Genomic DNA, 18,840 nt, shown 5'->3' with positions numbered 1-18,840 from the left:
TCACGGTGGTGGGCTCCCAATAGGTTCACGGGTACCCGTGCGTGTAAAATTTCACGGGTACCCGTGGAAATGACTAAGCAACTCTGATATAGGGCTCATGAGCCAATGAAAGGCACGGCCTGCATCAAACTTATCCGGAAAGTTTACGACTTTACTACGATACACTCTTCGGGCTTACTACCAGCGTATAACGCCTCCTGCTCTGCCTTATCTTGCTCGACTCGTTTCCAGACTTCGCTCATACCTCTCTCACTGTTTTTAAAGGGGTTTTGTCCATCTTCCGCAATAATCAGCTCATCGACCCGTTTGTGTTTAGCCCTATCCCAGTCCAGATAAGCCATCATCTCCTCCTTCGTCCAATCCCTTGACCCGTGTAAGGTAGTGTAGCGTCCTTTCATCTGCTTATAGTCAAGACACTACTTATAACACTTTTTGTCATAACGTAGCGGAAGTCCTATTACCCTTCGATACTCCTGGTTTGTTTTAACACTCCCACGAGGTTGAGCACCGTACCAGGCGCTTCTTGCTGCATAGTACCGTCCGTATATCGCCTAAGGTGAATCGTATCCTGGCAGCGAAGGTGAATGCGAATGCGCAAATAGTGATAATACCCGAGGTGGTGATATACTAGTCTCTACTACTATAGCAATAGTCGGTTAAACTAACTCTGGTACGTCCTGCACGGCGTTTGAAGGAGGTTCTTGTGTGTCACAGTTCTATGAACAGTCATCAGGGGCACGTGATATCTCACGTGCTGGCCGTACCCGTATAAGAGACGCCCTCGACAGCATCATCGTCAGTAGACCAACTCAATAGAAGACCAACTGCTTATACCTACGTTTATCAATTCATCGTTGTTTATTGCCTTGTGACCGTTTGTTTGACTTCTGCATCATTCTATTTACATCTCTGTTCTTATCACGGTTCCGACCTCTGCCTGTTGTAGCCACGTGCTAGCAGGAAGAACTGTGACAAGTGGTAGCACAACTTAATCTCGATCAATTTTTTCTCTCGATTCAACCGCGATACATCGCGGAGAATCTCGAGGGAAACACCCTACGAGCCTACTCGCTCAAAATCACAACCCATACCTCGACGTAGCCAACGTAGACTTACACGATGAGTTACGCAAATAACCCGAGGTTAAACAACGGTCATCGCGAGACAGCGAGACGTCTCCTACGATATTGGGAGACATATCCCGATGATCCCAAAACAACAAGAATTTCAGACTCCTTCCGAGCATATACGAGTGTTATAGCGTTCATCGCGTGGAATACGAATATCGGCCGAATCGACGTCAGATACGACGATAGAACCTGGACTCAGGCAACGCAACTCGAAGACAGCTGGAGGATAGAGAATTACGACTATAACGAGGCGGTAAATAGCATCGCCAGGGCGATTATCTACGCCCGAGAACTCCAGGACCTTCAAGGACAATTCGGAGAACCAAGCTCGGAAGAGTTAGACATCACGAAAGGCAAGCAACCCGTGAGAAACAACGAAACCACCGAACCAGGGCCAATTACGCCGCCAACACAGCTTCAACAGCAAGAGCAACAACCTCCTGGGGCACCACTCAAGCACGGCCAATACGAGGGGAATCACGAAGACCCCCAAAAGCCACAGTCAGCGGTATCGGATACAACTGCAAGCCAACCTCAACAAACTTTTCAGCAAGTAGGACCGTCAAATCAACAACAATATACGAAACCGCCGCAAGCCGAGGTTATTCCTCCAAAAACGGAGGCACGAGTCATGGGGACCCCATCGGAGGGAACGCAATTTATACCGAGCCAGGGATGGAATCCTCAACAGCAATATATGCCCCCCGGCACAGGAGGATACCTTCCCCCTCAGGGGCAGATGCCATACCCAATGGCAACGGGATTTCCATCCTTCCAGACTCCACCGCCCCCTCAAATGCAGCAGCAGTTCGAGGCAATGCTAATAAACGCGTTCGGAAGGCTGTTGGGCACGGCAACGCCGGGATCGGAACTACCGAACCCAGGGAGGAGATTCGCGGCCATAACGAACATTCAGCAACGATACGGAGTATTCTGGCCCGACGCCGACAGCAAGTACGGCAGGGAGCCCATATTCCACGACCGAGAGACACCATGCTACCGAGACGTAGACCTATGGCTCTCGGCGATCGAAGCCAAGATCGTTGATCCTCACGCCCGAGACGAGGTCTTCAGAGAATGGCAGAGCCTACTTAGAGGCAAAGCACTCAGCTGGTGGGAATATCACCTCGGGCCCGTGGAAAGGAACCAGTACAAGGCCCAGGGATGGTTCGGCCTGCAGAAGGGACTGAGAGCCCGCTTCGGGCCAACCCAGATAGAAGCAATCCAATGGGTAGTATCCAACAAGTTCACCGTAGAAAAGATCGGTAGCAACAAGGATATCCGATTATTCGCCCAAGACTGCTTCAAATATGGCAGAGCATGGTTGGGATCGTCAACGCCCCAGCAGCAACTACTCACGATATTCTACAACGCTCTGGACCCATCTCTGCAACGATTTCTCCACGAACCAACGCTTAATGATACGGTTGAGAGCTATCTCAGACTCGCCGAGGAAAAACGCGGAGTTATTCGAAGATACCTGCAGACCCCAATCGAGGTTCTTCACACAACCGCCCCAGACAGTGAGGATAACGCTCTATGGGGAGAACCACGCCCAGCCTGGAACAACAGGAACCAAGAGAAACGCGATTTTCCCCAGCTACAACGTGACCAGCCCCAATGGCAACAAAAGAAAACGCAACCTAACTGGAAACAACAAAACTGGAAAGACCGCAAACCCTGGAACGCACAGCAGAAGTTCCCGAACTCAAGGCGATTCGCCCGGTATAACCGTCCGGGTCAACCGCCTAACGACGCTAAGTTCGTGTGGGAAGACGAATCGGACGAGGACATGATCAATCACCTCGTCGATCACGGGTATATCCTCGAAGACGTCGTAGAAGTTCCAGCGGCACAACCACAAGAGGAAGAGGTAGCCCATACAGGATGGACTAGTGACGTTGCCTTCCGCGCCCACGAGGCGACCACTCCCAAGGCAGAGATCCCTCCCCCATCTCCTCAAATACAAGAGGAAGTAACGGTAGTCACGACGGCGTGTCAAACAGAGCCCCAGACGGAGCTGCCTAGCGACTTCGCTGGAGTAGCCGTGAAAAACCACGAAATCAGAGAGTTGCCGAAGTTAGCACCAGGCCAAATCATCGACGCTCAGACGAAACCGAATAAGCGTGGCATGCCCTCGAAAAGAACACACCTTCGACTCCACGTCAAAGCCGACGACAATAGCGAACCAGACGAGGTGTGTATCGACACAGGAGCCTCAACCATACTAGTTGAAAAGTCCTGGGTCACACGATTCGCCCGCAAATCGTCTTTTCGAGCGATCGAACCAAGGAAAATGAACGCCGTAGATTCCACCTTCCAGGTCACAGAAGAAGTAACATTTGACTTCTACGTCCCTGGTAAAATAGGCGAGACAGACGTGAACGCACACGTTATTGTCACAGCAGGGGTTGTCAACATGCTCGGAGCAAACCTATTGCTCGGCACCCCCTTCTGTGAGGAACACGGTCTCGTCGTAGACTTCAACAAGTCTGTTGTTAAGTTTCGATCCGTATTTAATATGGAGGCGCCCGTTGAGTATCGACGGCAGACGCCACCCGCCAGGCGCGTGGACAACGCCTACGCAGTAACAATTCCACGGAAGAGTCAAGTCTTCGTCCCGGGACGATACAGCCCTCTGCCAAGGGATAGTAACGACGGGAGCGAGACCTGGCACTTCCACCCAACACATGAGGCAGCGATCTACAGTACGGTAGATCTCGCGACCCCAGCGCTATTTCTCATCCATAATAAAGGAAATTCAGAAATGCGAATCCCCAAAGGCCACCGTATCGGTCACCTCACGAAACAACCACCAGGGGACACGAGTATCCTGCTCAGCGACCTCGAAGCTGAAAATAAGCAGGACAACGCAATATTCAACATAACTAACGAGGAAAGCACCCCAGAAGGAAGCACCAAACCATGGATAGACGAGATACCAGACTACGGAATCTCTAAACCAGACGACGTGCCAGTGATTCTCAGCAAGCACGGCGTCGAGATATGTGACTTCGACAAGGAATTCGCGCAACAACTGCGGAAAATCCTCGACAGGTACGATATCTATCACAACAAGGGTATCATACCACTCCCCGACGAGGAACGTATGCGAATCGACCTCGTCGACGGATGGCAGAACCAAAAAACCAACATAAAGGTTTATCCACTCGGTCTCGAAGACCTCGCGGTTTTAGACGAAACCTACGGCCAACTTCACACCGAGGGAAAGATGGATTGGGCTGACGGCAAGCCAATCCCGATTGCCTGTCCTCTTTTCATCGTATGGCGACAAACGGAGACCGCGAGAAAACCCAGAGTGGTCGCGGACTTACGCCCACTCAACCGTCTAGCGGTCCCAGACGTTTACCCCTTGCCAGACCAAGACGACATCATGAACGCGATTCGTGGCAAGAAAAGAATTACCCTCTTCGACGCCACCGGGTTCTTTCACCAGTTGCCTATCCACTCGAAGCACCGTAACAGGATGGCAGTGATAAGTCCCCGTGGTATCGAGATCTCGAACGTAGTGCTCATGGGATTCAAGAACTCGCCGGCTTACGCCCAACGATTCATGGATCGCATCTTCCAGGACCATAAACACTTCGTTCGCGCGTACATCGACGATATCGTGATCTTCAGCGATACCGACGAAAACCACCTTAAGCATGTTGAAACAGTCCTCAACATAATCAACAACAACAGGCTCAACATAGCAGCGAAAAAGTCATTCGCTGGTTTCCCTTCCGTGAAACTTCTCGGCCATATCGTGGACGGACAAGGGATACGCAGAACGGACGATCGAATCGCTGCATTTAAGAATCTCAGGTTCCCAAAAAACCTTAGCGATCTCGAGAAATACCTCGGAATGGCAGGATGGCTTCGAAAAGACATTCCATGGTACGACGTGATCGCAGCCCCCCTTAACGAAAGGAAAACCGAGCTAGCCGCGATCCTACGCAAGGAGGACCAGTTGCCAACAGGCCTCAATAGGGCTGTAAGAACTAAACGGTTCCAACGTACGACTTTCGAGCCAACGCTAGAAGAAACGGAAGCATGGGAAACGTTACAAAAGAATCTCTGCGACCAGGTCGTGAGATACCACCATAACCCAGAAAAACCCTTATTCTTTAAGATCGACGCTTGCAAGGGAGGATTCGGGCTTATGGTGTTCCAGATGGATATTACCTGGGACGGCGTAGGAATTCCCGGAAAAGACATCCCACAAAAGCATATCCAACCAGTGCTGTTTCTCTCAAAAGTAACATCCCCAACAGAGAAGCGATACTTCGCGACCGAGGCGGAGGTAGCAGCAGTGGTGTGGGCAGTAAGGAAACTTAGGAAACTGGTGCAATCAAACAGGAACCCAGTACAGATCCTTACGGACCACGCAGCCACAAAGGGAATTCTCACCCACACGTCGTTGAGAACGATGGATCTCAACAAAGCAAACCTTCGGTTGGCGAGTGCCGCCAACTACCTCTCTCAATTCAACCTCAACGTCACCCACGTCCCAGGGAAACTCAACGTTGTACCCGACGCTCTCTCGCGTCTACCGTTGCTGGTGGCAACAGGTAGAGCAGACCCGTTCGAAGAAAGCGACGTACTCGCAGATATTCACGACGATGAGAATATCGCAGCTTTCAACTCAGAGGACGACGAACGGTTGGGAGAACCAGGAGGGTTCACGATTGGGATAGGCGAAGACTTCGCCAAAACCATCGTTGAAAATTACGAAGCCGACCCAAAGTACGGAAAACTGATCCAGCAACTCAAGAGACAACAAGAGAGTGGCGATGAGTGGTGGTCACCTAAGGAGGCAGACGACGAGGAAAATCGTGCTCGGAACGAGAGGCGCACGCCGATTCGTCGTCGAATCTCCCCGTGGCAACTATCAGAGACAGGCTTCCTATTCCACCGTGCGTATGATGGGACAAAAAGGCTGTGTATCCCACGCAAAGCCGTCGTGGAAGTTCTCAGCCTTGCCCACGATCAAAAGCACCATTTCGGCGTAGACCGCATGCTAGCAGAGCTAGCCAGCTTCCAGATACGAAACAAGCGATCGGTAGTAAAGCGATATATCGCCTACTGCCCGAGATGTAAGGAAAACCAAGTCGACCGGCAAAGACCACCAGGCACCCTGCAGCCGATTCCAGTCGTGGGAATCCCCTTCGATACCGTAACAATCGACTTCGTTACCGATTTACCGAAAGTAGAAGCACGAGGGAGTCCGTGGGCACTACCTGGATTCGAGTGGTTTGATACGCTTGCGCCCACAACGGACAAATTCTCGAAGAAAGTTATACTTCTACCAGGCCACACCACGTACGGAGCCAAGGAGTGGGCAATAGTCCTTATTAGGGCCTTCCAACTGGCTGACTGGGGACTTCCACGTCGTATCATCAGCGACAGAGACCCCAAGTTCATCTCAGCCGTCTGGACCGCGATATTCCGCACTCTCGGAGTGAAACTGCTCTTGTCGACAGCCTACCACCCACAGACTGACGGCCAGAGCGAGAGAACAAACCAAACAGCGGAAATTGCAATCCGATTCCAACTTTCAGAGTACCCGGAAACCCCATGGCCAGAGGTTCTCCCAGCGCTGCAACACAACCTCAACAACTCGTACACCGCAACGATCGGGAGATCTCCCAATGAGGTCGTATACGGATTCAAGCCTCGAAGCACTCTCGACGTCATCGCGGAAAAAGACGCTCCAACCGAGTCTATCGACGTCATAAGAAAGATATACCAGGACGAGGCAGCGGCTTTGATCGATATAGCGAACTCGCTGAGAAAGGAACGCTACGACAAAAAGCACTCAGACGTCAGATTCTCCGTTGGCGACGAGGTTTGGATAAGACTAGGGAAGGGCTTCCACTTACCTGGCCAACGCCATAACAAGTGGACGTCACGACGTATGGGCCCCTTTCGAATCGTTCGAATTGTGAGCCCAACAGCTTACGAAGTCGACCTCCCGGCCCATTGGCGAATTTTTCCAATCCTATCGGTAGCGCAGCTATACAAGCCAGCCCAGGGAGACGACCCATTCAACCGTGAACAACAGCCGCCCCAACCTATCGAGGTTGACGGCAGCGAAGAATGGGAAATCGACCACATTGTAAGCCGCAGAATCAACCGGAGAAAACGCGAGCCAAGGATCGAATATCTCGTTCGCTGGAAGGGATTTACCGCAAGGTTCGACACCTGGGAGCTTCGCGAATCGCTTGAGACCAACGCAGCAGAGCTCGTCAACGAGTATGAGGCGAGATATCCCGTCGACGCGGAGGTTACACCAACCTACCGCTCCAAGCGACGCCAACAACGAAACAACTAGAACAATGTCGCTATTCTGCGACAAAACAGCTGATTCCTAATAAAGCGATATCAGCGAGATTATTCCCTTTGTTAACGTAATGGAATTTCGCACAAAACACTCGTTCCTTCCCTTCTTAGGCACTTGCCTCATAGGCAGCGAAAAACTCTGCCTTTTCACTTTCACCACCACCACCACAAAAAGTGAACTTTTCCTACTATATAAATCCCACTTCCACCCACACAACAGAAAATCAACAAATCTCCCACTTCATAACACATCACAAACCCCTTCTATTCTCATCAAGACTTTCAACTTACCACTACTACACGTCCCAATTGCGAGATTCGACATCAAGAACGCGAAGATGTCTTCCCAACGCACTCGCCAAGACACCGACGAGATCGCCGAAACCCCCACCGGCTCCGTCGCAGCCCCCGGAAGCGACGTAGGCAACAACGAGACCCAGACCGACGACGAGAACCTCGGAGACAACTTCGGCCTGGCCGACGAGGAACTTCACGTCGTCAGCGAGAGCGCCGCCGAGGAAATCACCGTGGCCGCCACTGAACACACTGGTGACCAGCAGGACACCACCATGTTCGACGCCGACGAGGCTAACAAGGCCCACGAAGCCCACGCCGAACCTACCGAGACGGTCGAGGAAGACCAGCCCAAGAAGACCAGCAAGGGCAAGGCCAAGAAGAAGGCCAAGAAGAGCAACCCCGAGCCAGTTGACGAGTCCAGCGAGGAGGAGGAGTCCGACGCCTCAGCCGTCGAGGCCACTCCCGCCCCCAAGGCTAAGAAGGCCAAGGCTGGCAAGAAGTCCGGCACCCCCAAGAAGAAGAAGCGTGCCGCTACCAAGGTCGATAGCACCCAGGTCCGAGACGCTAAAAAGCGCGCCCAGGACGCGTTCGCCTTCTACCCGGACGATATGTTGCTCGAGGAGATCGAGGCTTGTCTCGACAACTTCACCGGCCCAGCCACCCCCTCCTCCAACCTGTTCATTCGTCGCGTTCAGGACGCTTGCAAACGCGCCTACACCGCGTACAACAACAACGCCTCGTACACGGAACACTTGCCGTCCCGCGCCCAGGTTCTCGCAACCGTCTTTTATACTGGCGACGGTCAGGTCAACGGTACCATCGCGGGCCACCTCATTGCTGTTCACCGAGCCGACCTCCTCTGTTCCCCCGCTCGTGAATATCAGCTACATGACCGCCACCGATACAACCGCTCGCAAGCAACTCAAGAATATGGAAAAGGCGCTTCAGGCTTTCGAAGGTGACGTTCACGGAATGAACGAGACGGTCACCAAGAATGTGAAGAAAATCGTTGACGGCGTCAACGAGGAGATCATCCCTCGCCTCAACGAACTCGACGAGAAAGCCCAGTCCACCGTCGACGTCGCGAGCGTCAACGATCGCCTCAAAGCACTCGAAGCGACTGCTGCCAGCAAGGAAATGATCGCCGCAGAGGTCAACCGCGTCATCGCTACCAAGGATGACGAAATTGCAGCCCTCCGCGGTAAGATCGTGGAACTGCGCGAAGCTGTTGCCAAGTTGCAGAAGGGCGACAAGCGCGTCGCCACCGAGAACATCGCAGGCCCGGCTAAGCAGAGCCGCTTTAGTAACATGCTGGACCGCGATTAGGATAGGATTTCATCGTCAGGGTCGTGATTCTTCGCGATAGATGGGTAATGGAAGGGACAAATTCATGTAATTAGTTTTCATTTTTACTGTCGATCGGGACGATCGTCTTTTTTTGGGAGGGGCACCTGTCACAGTTCTATGAACAGTCATCAGGGGCACGTGATATCTCACGTGCTGGCCGTACCCGTATAAGAGACGCCCTCGACAGCATCATCGTCAGTAGACCAACTCAATAGAAGACCAACTGCTTATACCTACGTTTATCAATTCATCGTTGTTTATTGCCTTGTGACCGTTTGTTTGACTTCTGCATCATTCTATTTACATCTCTGTTCTTATCACGGTTCCGACCTCTGCCTGTTGTAGCCACGTGCTAGCAGGAAGAACTGTGACATTGTGTATCTGTCGTCGTCTTGGTAAATATCGTAGTTGATACTATAGCTGGATCTGGAGTAGGTGTCGGTTCAGGCAATAAATGCGTGTATCGCAGAGGGCACGCCTTTGAAGTCATAGTATGGCCAACTATATGACACCTACTGCATTTGCTTAGGGCCCGTGAAGCAACTTCAACAACTTCGAACCCGCTAGGCTCTCGTCTAGTGCTTGATTTGGGAATACTGGGATTCTCTAATTGCAACCTGGGCTCTATGCGCTGGCAAGGCTCCAGCAATAGCTGCGACGCTCCATCACGCCTTAAATGCCAATATGCATGGAAGTGCTCACGTAGAAGAACAAGATTCTGTTCTTGTAAAGTCTTTAATTTGTATAAGCATGGGAGACTATATACTCGAGAAAACGTCCCCGTACAGGCTGTAGAAGGATTTGTGTCTTTCTTCGTAAGTAGCTTCCGTTGCTCTTCTACTTTGCGCAAGGCTTTATGCGATACCTAGCCAAGCACTGCGCCGTACATTGACCCTGAAAGCTTAACTAGTATCCGTATTTGCTATTTAACTTGATTTGACTTTAGATCCGATAGCTGATTTAGTAAAGCATGCTTTATTGCTTGCCAAGCTTCAAAAAGGTCTAATATAGATCGTTTCAAGTACGATTTAAGTAGTGCATAAATACCCTCAACTTGCGAAGTAGCTATATTGCTAAAATAGGTATGCTGATCGACCTAGGCTTTTACTAGCTTCTCTTTGTATGGTTTTAACTAAACGGACGTAACATAGCCGACTTCTTCGAGATAGTCTAGAAGATAGCGTTCCTCAAACTGGGAAACGCGCTCCTCAAAAACCACCTCAGATGGCGAGCTGATGATCGAATGCCAGGAGTTATAGAATTCTTCCTAGCTCTGAGTTGAAGGTTTGAGCGCTGTAGGATTGTTGACTGTCTTTGGCTTAGTAGAGTCAAAAGCTGGATTACAATGTTGAAGAACGGCCTTGTTCGCATGCCAGAGGCAAAGCAAAGATGTAGAAGAGGGGAAGATGGTTGCAACAGCGTTAATGCATGCTAAGCAGCGATCTGTAAGGATAACCGCAGGTAGGCTAGCGTTGCACTGACTATACAAGGATTTGACCCGCTCCAAAGCCTAGGTATAGTCATCTTCTGCCTCGCCGCTAAGAAATGCAAACGCAATACAGAACGACCGTTAGCAAGCATCGACGCTAACTATATCAAGAAGTGGCATACCATACTTATTAGTCTTATAGGTATAGTCTAGTAACATGATGTCTGGGTAGGCTTGGAGAAGGGCTAAGGAATCTGGATGAGCGAACAAGACAGCCGTAACTCGGCCATCTAGTACAAACTGCATGCGACTCCAGAAGCCTTCCTTATCAAGTTGATTAGCAAGTGTATAGATCGAGGTCTGCCCTTCACGAACATCTCGTTTAGCGGCTGCAATATGATTATAGATATCCTGCTAGGTTGCTATAGAGTCTGTCGTTTGTCGTATATATGTTCTGATGTCCCTAGGTGCGACGCCAGCGTTTGAAAGACCGGCTACCTTGGCTTGATCCTCCTCAGATAGCTTGCGATGCGTTAGGTGAGCAGACGGATGTTGGCTTGGGGGATGATTATGAGAAGAAAAACGCTTATCGGGCCGGTGTCTCAAGCTCCATATGCTCTTATCCAAAGATTCCTTAGCAAGGACGGAAAATTGACAACCAGTCCCCCTACTAGTAGTTTGCCTTTGCCGCGCTATTGATGTGCTTGGCGGATGACACGACCTATCGCATGAATATGTAATCGTCTGTCGTCCGCTTTTCTCCTTTGTTGATCTCCCGGTAGTGAATACGTATCCCTTTGTCGCCGCCTAGTTGTTGATTGACATAAAAAGCTCATCGCGAGATTTATGATCGCTTTCAGGGGGGAGACTGTCGTCTGGGAATGTGAGTATTGAGTCTTTGAGAGCTATTTCCATTTTTAAGAATATATGACTGAAGTGCTGGATGCAAATAACGCGTGAAAGGTGTATGACACAAGACGCGTTCATTGACGTGGGCAGGTTGCTTAGTCATTTCCACGGGTACCCGTGAAATTTTACACGCACGGGTACCCGTGAACCTATTGGGAGCCACGGTGGTGCTCTAGCTTATGTAACTACATCATTAGCCTCAGTTGGTCCAGGTTGCTACGGAAAGTCTTCTCGGCATTCACAATCAGTCCCGCTCTTTACGACCTGAGATTCCTGTTTGCTAACTCCTTGCCAGTATCGTAGCGCAAAGAAACCACAATCTCCAGAAATCAAGGGTGACAATTTCACTTATCAAACAATTTGTTCCAGGGAAGTACTCGCATTTGGTTTTGGATCTGATGCTATCTGATACAAAATCCCAAATATGTATGTCTATTTTCTTCCAGGCTGGCGTTTTTTCATGTGCCTTTGGTTGAGCTCTTTTCTGGTCCGGCTATATGTACTTGGAGCTATGCATATTTAGCAGAACTAAGAGAGAGTAGGGGCTGTCCACGTGGCATAATCCCGAACATTGACATTGGCGGTGCTGCGTTCAATAATTGAGGGTTTCGTTCCTGAGTTAAGCAGGAAGTAGTTGATGTACTGCGTAAGCTCCGAGTTCTGATTGCTGGGGAACTGACAGTGGTTGTGCCCACCGACAAGAGAGAAGCCCATGTTTTCAGGGACACCAAGGGCTTGGTAAATGAGCCTTCCGGCCTTCATGCAGCCAGTAGTGGAAACGGGACCTAGCCAGTCGATGTCGTTTTCCGCCACATACAGACCTCTTGGTGCTACCAGGCCTGCTAGCAAATGATGATCCTCGGGGATTTGGGATGATTTAGTGGCCCACGAGTTGAATCTGGGAGAAAACCAGACGTTCTCGCCGATGATCTGGCCGGAGGTCTGAATGTTCTTGCCCTTACTCTTCTCGCTGTCAGAGATCCGCCAGCAGGCCGCACCTCCAGAGCCGGATTCCTGGGGGATTGTCAATGCAATTCGCTTCTCCAGGGCGCCTACAACGAAGGCGCCCTTGCCGTTGCGGGAACAGCCGGTCACACCAAGGCGCTTTGTGTCTATACCCGTCTGCGCTGAGCCAAGCTGTTCGAGACCATCAATGACACGACCAACTCCCCACGCCCAAGCGGTCAACGCTCCAGCGCTGTGCTGGTTGCCGAACAGGGTGTAGAAGAGCCCTTGGCCACGACTTCCCTGTCCGTTTTGCGCAGCAAATTGGTCGTTGTTGAAGGTAATCTGAGCCACATTGTTTGGGATAGGGATGCTCGCACCGCCAATGCCAATGATCGCTGGGAAGGGGCCATTTCCGGACGGTTTGCGGATGGCGGCGCTTAGGCTGATGCTTGCGCTGCCAACGGTAACCCGAACGTTCAAGTTGCTGCCTGAAAGCGAGGCTTCAACTTTGTTTGGCGGCGGCGGGAAGTCTCCAAGTTCGTATTGTTGAAAGGCGTTCTGGATTTCAGTCGCTCGGCAGGCCCAGTCATTCTTAGTCGTAACCTTGGAGCCATCGGCGAAAGTAAAGGGGTCTGGCAGCTTTGCATCATTGACAGCTGGTATTTGGGTCTTGACCTTGCTACAGTCTGCCTGTCGCTCGAACAGGTCTGCGGCAGGCAGCGCTAGGGCGGAGCCCGTGAGCAGAGTGATTGCCAGACGTAGCAACATTATAATGAGAGTTACAGAAACTGCTTTATTGATTGCTGGCGGTAAAATAAGATGAGTTCTAACGAGATCAATTCCGTTCAAATCAGCCACGCCATGGGATACGTTTTATCTTCTAAGAGTTGTCGCCAGATGACCCGGAGCAACGGAAGAATATGGGTAGCCAACGCATCAAGAACATTCCTCCAAACATAATTCAGTAGTTTGGGTAATAGAAGTCAAATTTGTCTAAGCCTCTCAACTGCCGGCGGCTATGCATGCAGTCTTGGCCAAAGCCAACTATCTGGCCATTGGGAAAAACTCCTGGCAGTAACTTAAATCAAATGCCGTAAACTTCCCCGCCGGCTGCTGAGGGACAACTGTATTTTTAATATCTAGACGACAGCCGAGAATGGGATTCCGGCTCTGGAGAAAACCACAATGCTATTTGGGGACCGGGTAATATACTTCGACCTACACTGAGTTAGGATCTGCGCCGGCTGAATAGAAGGGGCGAATACACCCCGATATTAGAGTATGAGGTTAAGTGGCAGCGTAACTTGTTATATGAAGAGAAACCAAGCCTCAAGCCAATCTGAACACGATACGGAGTTTCAACAACCCTTTTTGAATGATGTCAAGTATGGCCGTAAGGAAACGGGAAACACCAATTGGGCCCGCCATCTCCGAAAACCATGCCAGTATCCACCTGGATAGAGAAGTGACACCACATTCAATCATTATAGGCCAAAGTTACTTCAATGTAAGGCAGAGAAAACTAACAAATGAGAAGTAATGAAAGTGGGAATGAGGTGCAGGAGGGAGCAAAGCATTCAAAATCACGAGGAGCGGGTGAAAGTTACTCATCTAGATCCTGGAAATCGATGCTCAATGGTATATGTTGTTGTAGACGATCCAAAGAAACTTGACGCTAGATTCAATGTGGCGACATTATGTTGGAAGCCTATCCCAAACTTCAGGCACGTGCCATGCTTGACCTCCCCCCAACAGCAATCCTCCAATTGAACCTCAACAAATCACGGGGCAGTTAATGCTGGGGTTAAGAGCCACGACGAAAGGCGGTCTTCAAACCTCCCCGGCAATTTCTCATGCCAATTTCTTCATTGCAAAACGACATTTCACTTTGACTGTTTCCTGTAGGCAGAAATATTCGCCAAGACAGGATCCCAATCCTGTACTTCCTTTTTCATCACTTTTATACCAAAACGTCAATATGCTCGGCCGCACACTTCATGAATATGTCTTTATTCGTGTATGCATATTGTTGCTACAATATCCGATTATCCCATATATTTTGTCTCTTGCTGCCTGCTTAGCCGGTGCCAAGTTTGGCCAAGGAGGAACTCACTGGGTAGCAGCTGCTCGTTGTTTCTTCGCCTTTATGGTCGTTGAACTGGCGTATGCCTTGTTAATCTGGTTGCCATACACAACTCGATTAGGCGAAGCAGCGAAACACCCGGCCCCAATGTCACCGGTCGCACGCCGAGCCCTCTTTGATCGATGCATGGCTACAGTTCCGAACCCGGAATCCTACCTTCGTGGTTGGTTTCTTGGGGCAGAGCTAGCCGACATACACCGTGATAATGTTCGAGATTTCATACTTTGGGCCTTTTTTGACCGGGGCGATGATTCCATTTCTGGGCCAGAGCATGCTATTCCAGACAGCACTGAAGTTGACAAGGAAGCCGACGAATACATCACTCGCATTGAGCAGCTGCTAGGCCGGCCATTTAAACCAGGCCGTGGCCGAGTTCAAAGCCTCCGACTCACCTTTGATAAGATTGAGACCAGATATCGCAGCTTCTGGTGGTACATTATTGTGGCCATCGTGGATTTCATAACTCATATACTTATGGTTTTAAATGGCTTTCAATACTACTCTCAGCCCAAGAAGGACATCTTTACTGTTTTCCCGCCCCGAATCCAGCAACTGACAGCCCAATGCCGCTCTTCGGTGGAATTAAGCTACTGGCATCGCTCACATCAGCGGACTGATTGCCTGCCAATTGTTTTCTTCCATGGCATCGGTATCGGCCTCTGGCCATACACTTCTTTCCTCTCTGAGATCAGCGCTGCCAAAAGACATGGCCATGGTCAAATCGGGGTCATAGTCCTCGAGATCTTACCAATCTCGAGTCGCCTCACGAAGCCACCGTTGAGTAAGGAGGCGTTTCTCCAGCAGTTCACAGAGATTCTTGATAAGCATTCATGGGACAAGTTTGTTCTTGTGTCCCACTCTTACGGGTCAGTCTTAACAACTCATGCCATACAGTGTCCAGAGATGGAAGCAAGGATTCCACGAGTAGTGCTCATCGACCCCGTGAGCATACTGCTGCATCTTCCTGACGTAGCATACAACTTCACACGGCGTCGGCCAAATCGTGCGAACGAATGGCAACTGTGGTATTTTGCAAGTACAGACCCCGGGGTTGCCCATTGCCTCGGTAGGTACTTCTTCTGGAGAGAGAATGTCATCTGGGCCGAGGAGCTAGTCGGGCGCTGTGTAGCATCGCAATCCCAGAAAGATACTCGTATTGTAGCGAGTGATGGACAAAACAAAACGAGGAGAGTCACTGTGTGCTTATCGGGGCAGGATTTGATTGTCGACAGCCACGCTGTCGCGAGGTATTTGGCCGAGGATGAACAGAAAGGCGACCCCGCATGGAAACAGGCCGAGGGTCAGCAGGTCCGTTGTAACGTTGCCGGAATACCTGGTTCGGTGAAAGGGAATTGTCGTTCATCTGGGTTAGACATCGACGTGCTATGGTTTCCCCAAACAGACCACGCACAGGTATTTGACTCGAAACGTGACAGAAGGCGGATTGTGGACGTTTTGCAAGGATATTGCGAAGAATAACAGTCGAGGGCTATAGCGTACGGCAGAGCTATCCATAGAGAGAAGGAAGGTTACGTTGGCTACTCGTGTTTTGCCTCTGAAGGGTCGGAGTCCCACACAAAGCGATGAAATAATGAGCCAGTTGTAAAGCGCAATCCAGCATCAGAAACTACTTGGCTTGGTCACCTCCCCAATCCGTCAAGCCTACCACCACCGGTTGCGAGCCGCTGCGCGTGATGACCCACACGGTATTTTGGTCCGTCTCATTGAGCAGCTGGTGTTCCGTCCAGGCCGGAATGAAGGCAAAGTCTCCTGGCTCCATATCATGGCGCTTGGCTTCTTGCGCTGCGCCGGGGCTAACAAGTAAAACTCCGATCCCGGAGACTGTGTAAACAATGGTATCTTGGCACACATTAGAGACCTTTCCGCAGGTGGCAGTATGGTAAGGTAGGGAGTGCGAAAGAAAAGGGAAGGATGGGGCCGGTCCTGACCTTGCTCGCCGTGATGACGTACAGAGGATGTAGCGTGCGGTTGGAGCGTCAAAACTGCTTTAAATAGTTACACATGGAAAGCATTATAAGCGAAGAGAAGGGTTTGGTATTGCTAGGCAGCTGCCATGCTAACTTACCCGAGGCGCAGAGCTTATCGCTTTTGCCAACTATGGCATCAGCCTCCTTATTGAGACCCTGATCCGGACTTGCATCGGGCCCATGGAGGGTGTTTGCTTTTGTGATGTGAACCGAGGAGGACGAAATGATCATAGGCAGCAAGTCGTTGATGAGTGGGATCAAAGAGGACATGGTCACCTGCAGGGAGCCAAGCGGGAGTCCGACGACCCGGCAGCAGCTCACTGTTGGAATAATAGAAAGCGGTCTGGGAGGGTTTGGCAGGGTCCTAGCTAGCTTGCCTTTGCGTGCTCTGTAGATGGCAAGTGAGGTCGGGTCAGGGTTGGTGGTCAGGACAGCCCTCCAGCGGCGGACGGAAGCTATCACCAAGTAGGAAGGAGACGTCGGACGGGTTGGAAGGTGAAGTGGGCACTCCGGCAATGACTCTAGCGAATGGCTGGGTTCCCAAGTACGGCTATGCCAGTGACCAAATCATAGTCGGTGCCTTTTGAGCTGAGCGGTTGGTGAGTGTGATATGTGGTAACGCAAGGCCGACGCGATGTGACGAGGGGGTTTGATTACTTGCTTTGCCTCGGTGTGATTTGCTTTTCTATTGGGCGTGGCCGCTTTGGTTGATGGAAGCAGAGTAGACTATGCGTCGGATTTCAGTGTTCGATTATAGAGATAGTATAGACGAGGCAATGCTGCCCATGCTCCAGGTCGATGCCGAAAATGAATGGTTCAGGTGCGCATCGTTTCGGAGATGAATAAGGCAAGAAGCGGGATTGAAGCGAGCTGAAGAGCATGGGTCGGTCGTATGAAGCACGCGACAACTGCCAGCTGTATCCAGTCGGCGAGGTTGCTCAAGTAAGGCAGGAATAGAACACAGAAAAGCAAAGATGAGATGATTTTGCTTCGACGTTTGCGATGATGGGTGAGTGACGCTGTGAGAGGCGCCTACTTCATTGCATCTGAGGCAATTGTAACGAATTGTCGTGGTACTTTGCCAGGCGTACCTACCATGTGGCGAGGAAGGTGCTACGAGGAAGGAGAACACCCAGGGACCCCACCACCCTGCGTTGAGTGCCTACCTAATCGGGTAGGCAGTTTCGCAACTGTTCCTTGACGTCCATTAATATCACCATAAGTGTGTAAGTAAGGTAAGCAGACGAGGGTCATGTTGAATATAGTGCTGTCATATCCATTTATTCCATATCCTTAAATGCAAGGAACGTCGGATGATGCCCGCAATCCCCCCTTGAGTCATGATGTGACCAAAAGTATCATTTGTGCCAGCGAATTATCTCGCCTTCTTCGCTCCTCACAAAGGTTCCTATCCAACAGGTCTTGGCCAGGTCCTTTTGAACAGCGTCGGCTGGAAAACGCAAGAAGCGCCGGCTTGGCCAGCGTGAGGTGGTGGACTGATAGGCTGCAGCTGCACGAATAAGAGGAATGCCCCCAGGCCCAGACTCGAGATAACATCCTATTTAGTCGAGGCTAAGATGTGGAATCCAAAAGTTGGGCAGCCTTCATTCACGTCCAACAGCTGATGGTGTTGCTCCAAGTAGATTGTTCCGCCCTGATAAACCAGGGCTTATCGATGGCGTTATCGTAGGCTAGGCGTTGTTGCGTCTATCGGCTATACGTCCGATAAGCGAGCGCTCTCAAGGTGTACTGTACAACGTAGTAGTGATTGGACGGCTGCTCACTTTGTCCACCACCCACATCGAAGGTAGACAGACACCTGAAAGCTCACTCCCACCGCTAGCCACCAGCTCCCCGCAATCTGCTTCCGGCTCCCGATGCCCCGTGCTTGATGCCCCTCGACAAGGAACGTGCCTGCCATACCCTACTTAATGTACAGTGCAGCGGCATGCATATCCTCCACCCCAGCATCCATTTCATGCAACGCCCCGAACAGCCTTCCTCTTCCGAATACCAGATCCCATCCGTCGGGCACTGCATTAGTCGCGCCCCGACAACGGCGGCACACCTTACAGCATACCTTACCAAGCTCCTGGCATACCGAAACCGGGGTTTACTACATAGTACAGTAACGACAAGGAACTTCTGGCCCAAACACGTCCATGTTGAACTGACTGCACACTCGCACCCCGGTTTGTCGGAGACGTGGAGACCCGAGTCTGGAGTCATGACCCCAACACTGACGACTCCACGTCCTCTATGCATCATTCTTTCCCAATGCCAACCTACATGGTTTGCTCGTTT

The 18,840-nt window shown here is 50.9% G+C and overlaps 6 protein-coding genes across 6 annotated transcripts; 3 read left to right on the top strand and 3 right to left on the bottom strand.

The window, feature by feature from the left end:
• Positions 1–143: 143 nt before the first annotated feature.
• CTRU02_209303 (mule transposase domain protein) lies at positions 144–398 on the bottom strand (the record flags this gene model as incomplete). The annotated part of the gene is made up of 1 exon (XM_070205242.1): positions 144–398. One exon carries the CDS (start codon positions 396–398, stop codon positions 144–146), a length of 255 nt encoding a protein of 84 aa, XP_070060890.1.
• Positions 399–1,119: 721 nt separating this feature from the next.
• Positions 1,120–7,467, top strand: CTRU02_209302 (uncharacterized protein; the record flags this gene model as incomplete). Its single annotated transcript, XM_036726863.1, has 1 exon — positions 1,120–7,467. One exon carries the CDS (start codon positions 1,120–1,122, stop codon positions 7,465–7,467), a length of 6,348 nt encoding a protein of 2,115 aa, XP_036581572.1.
• Positions 7,468–7,813: 346 nt separating this feature from the next.
• CTRU02_209301 (uncharacterized protein) lies at positions 7,814–9,098 on the top strand (the record flags this gene model as incomplete). The annotated part of the gene is made up of 2 exons (XM_070205241.1): positions 7,814–8,511; positions 8,579–9,098. The coding sequence occupies 2 exons, from the start codon at positions 7,814–7,816 to the stop codon at positions 9,096–9,098; spliced, it is 1,218 nt and encodes a 405-aa protein (XP_070060889.1).
• A 2,887-nt stretch (positions 9,099–11,985) lies between these two features.
• On the bottom strand, positions 11,986–13,173 carry CTRU02_209300 (uncharacterized protein; the record flags this gene model as incomplete). The annotated part of the gene is made up of 1 exon (XM_036726864.1): positions 11,986–13,173. One exon carries the CDS (start codon positions 13,171–13,173, stop codon positions 11,986–11,988), a length of 1,188 nt encoding a protein of 395 aa, XP_036581573.1.
• Positions 13,174–14,383: 1,210 nt separating this feature from the next.
• Positions 14,384–16,027, top strand: CTRU02_209299 (alpha beta hydrolase fold family; the record flags this gene model as incomplete). The annotated part of the gene is made up of 2 exons (XM_070205240.1): positions 14,384–15,689; positions 15,711–16,027. 2 exons carry the CDS (start codon positions 14,384–14,386, stop codon positions 16,025–16,027), a joined length of 1,623 nt encoding a protein of 540 aa, XP_070060888.1.
• A 148-nt stretch (positions 16,028–16,175) lies between these two features.
• On the bottom strand, positions 16,176–16,806 carry CTRU02_209298 (cupin domain-containing protein; the record flags this gene model as incomplete). The annotated part of the gene is made up of 3 exons (XM_070205239.1): positions 16,176–16,408; positions 16,498–16,551; positions 16,635–16,806. The coding sequence occupies 3 exons, from the start codon at positions 16,804–16,806 to the stop codon at positions 16,176–16,178; spliced, it is 459 nt and encodes a 152-aa protein (XP_070060887.1).
• Between the last annotated feature and the right edge of the window lie 2,034 nt (positions 16,807–18,840).

Source organism: Colletotrichum truncatum, assembly GCF_014235925.2.
Source record: "Colletotrichum truncatum strain CMES1059 chromosome Unknown Contig_0006, whole genome shotgun sequence".
Lineage (NCBI taxonomy): Eukaryota > Fungi > Ascomycota > Sordariomycetes > Glomerellales > Glomerellaceae > Colletotrichum > Colletotrichum truncatum.
The sequence above is the reverse complement of the archived record's forward strand: the minus strand, read 5'-3'. Positions and strand labels throughout refer to the sequence as shown.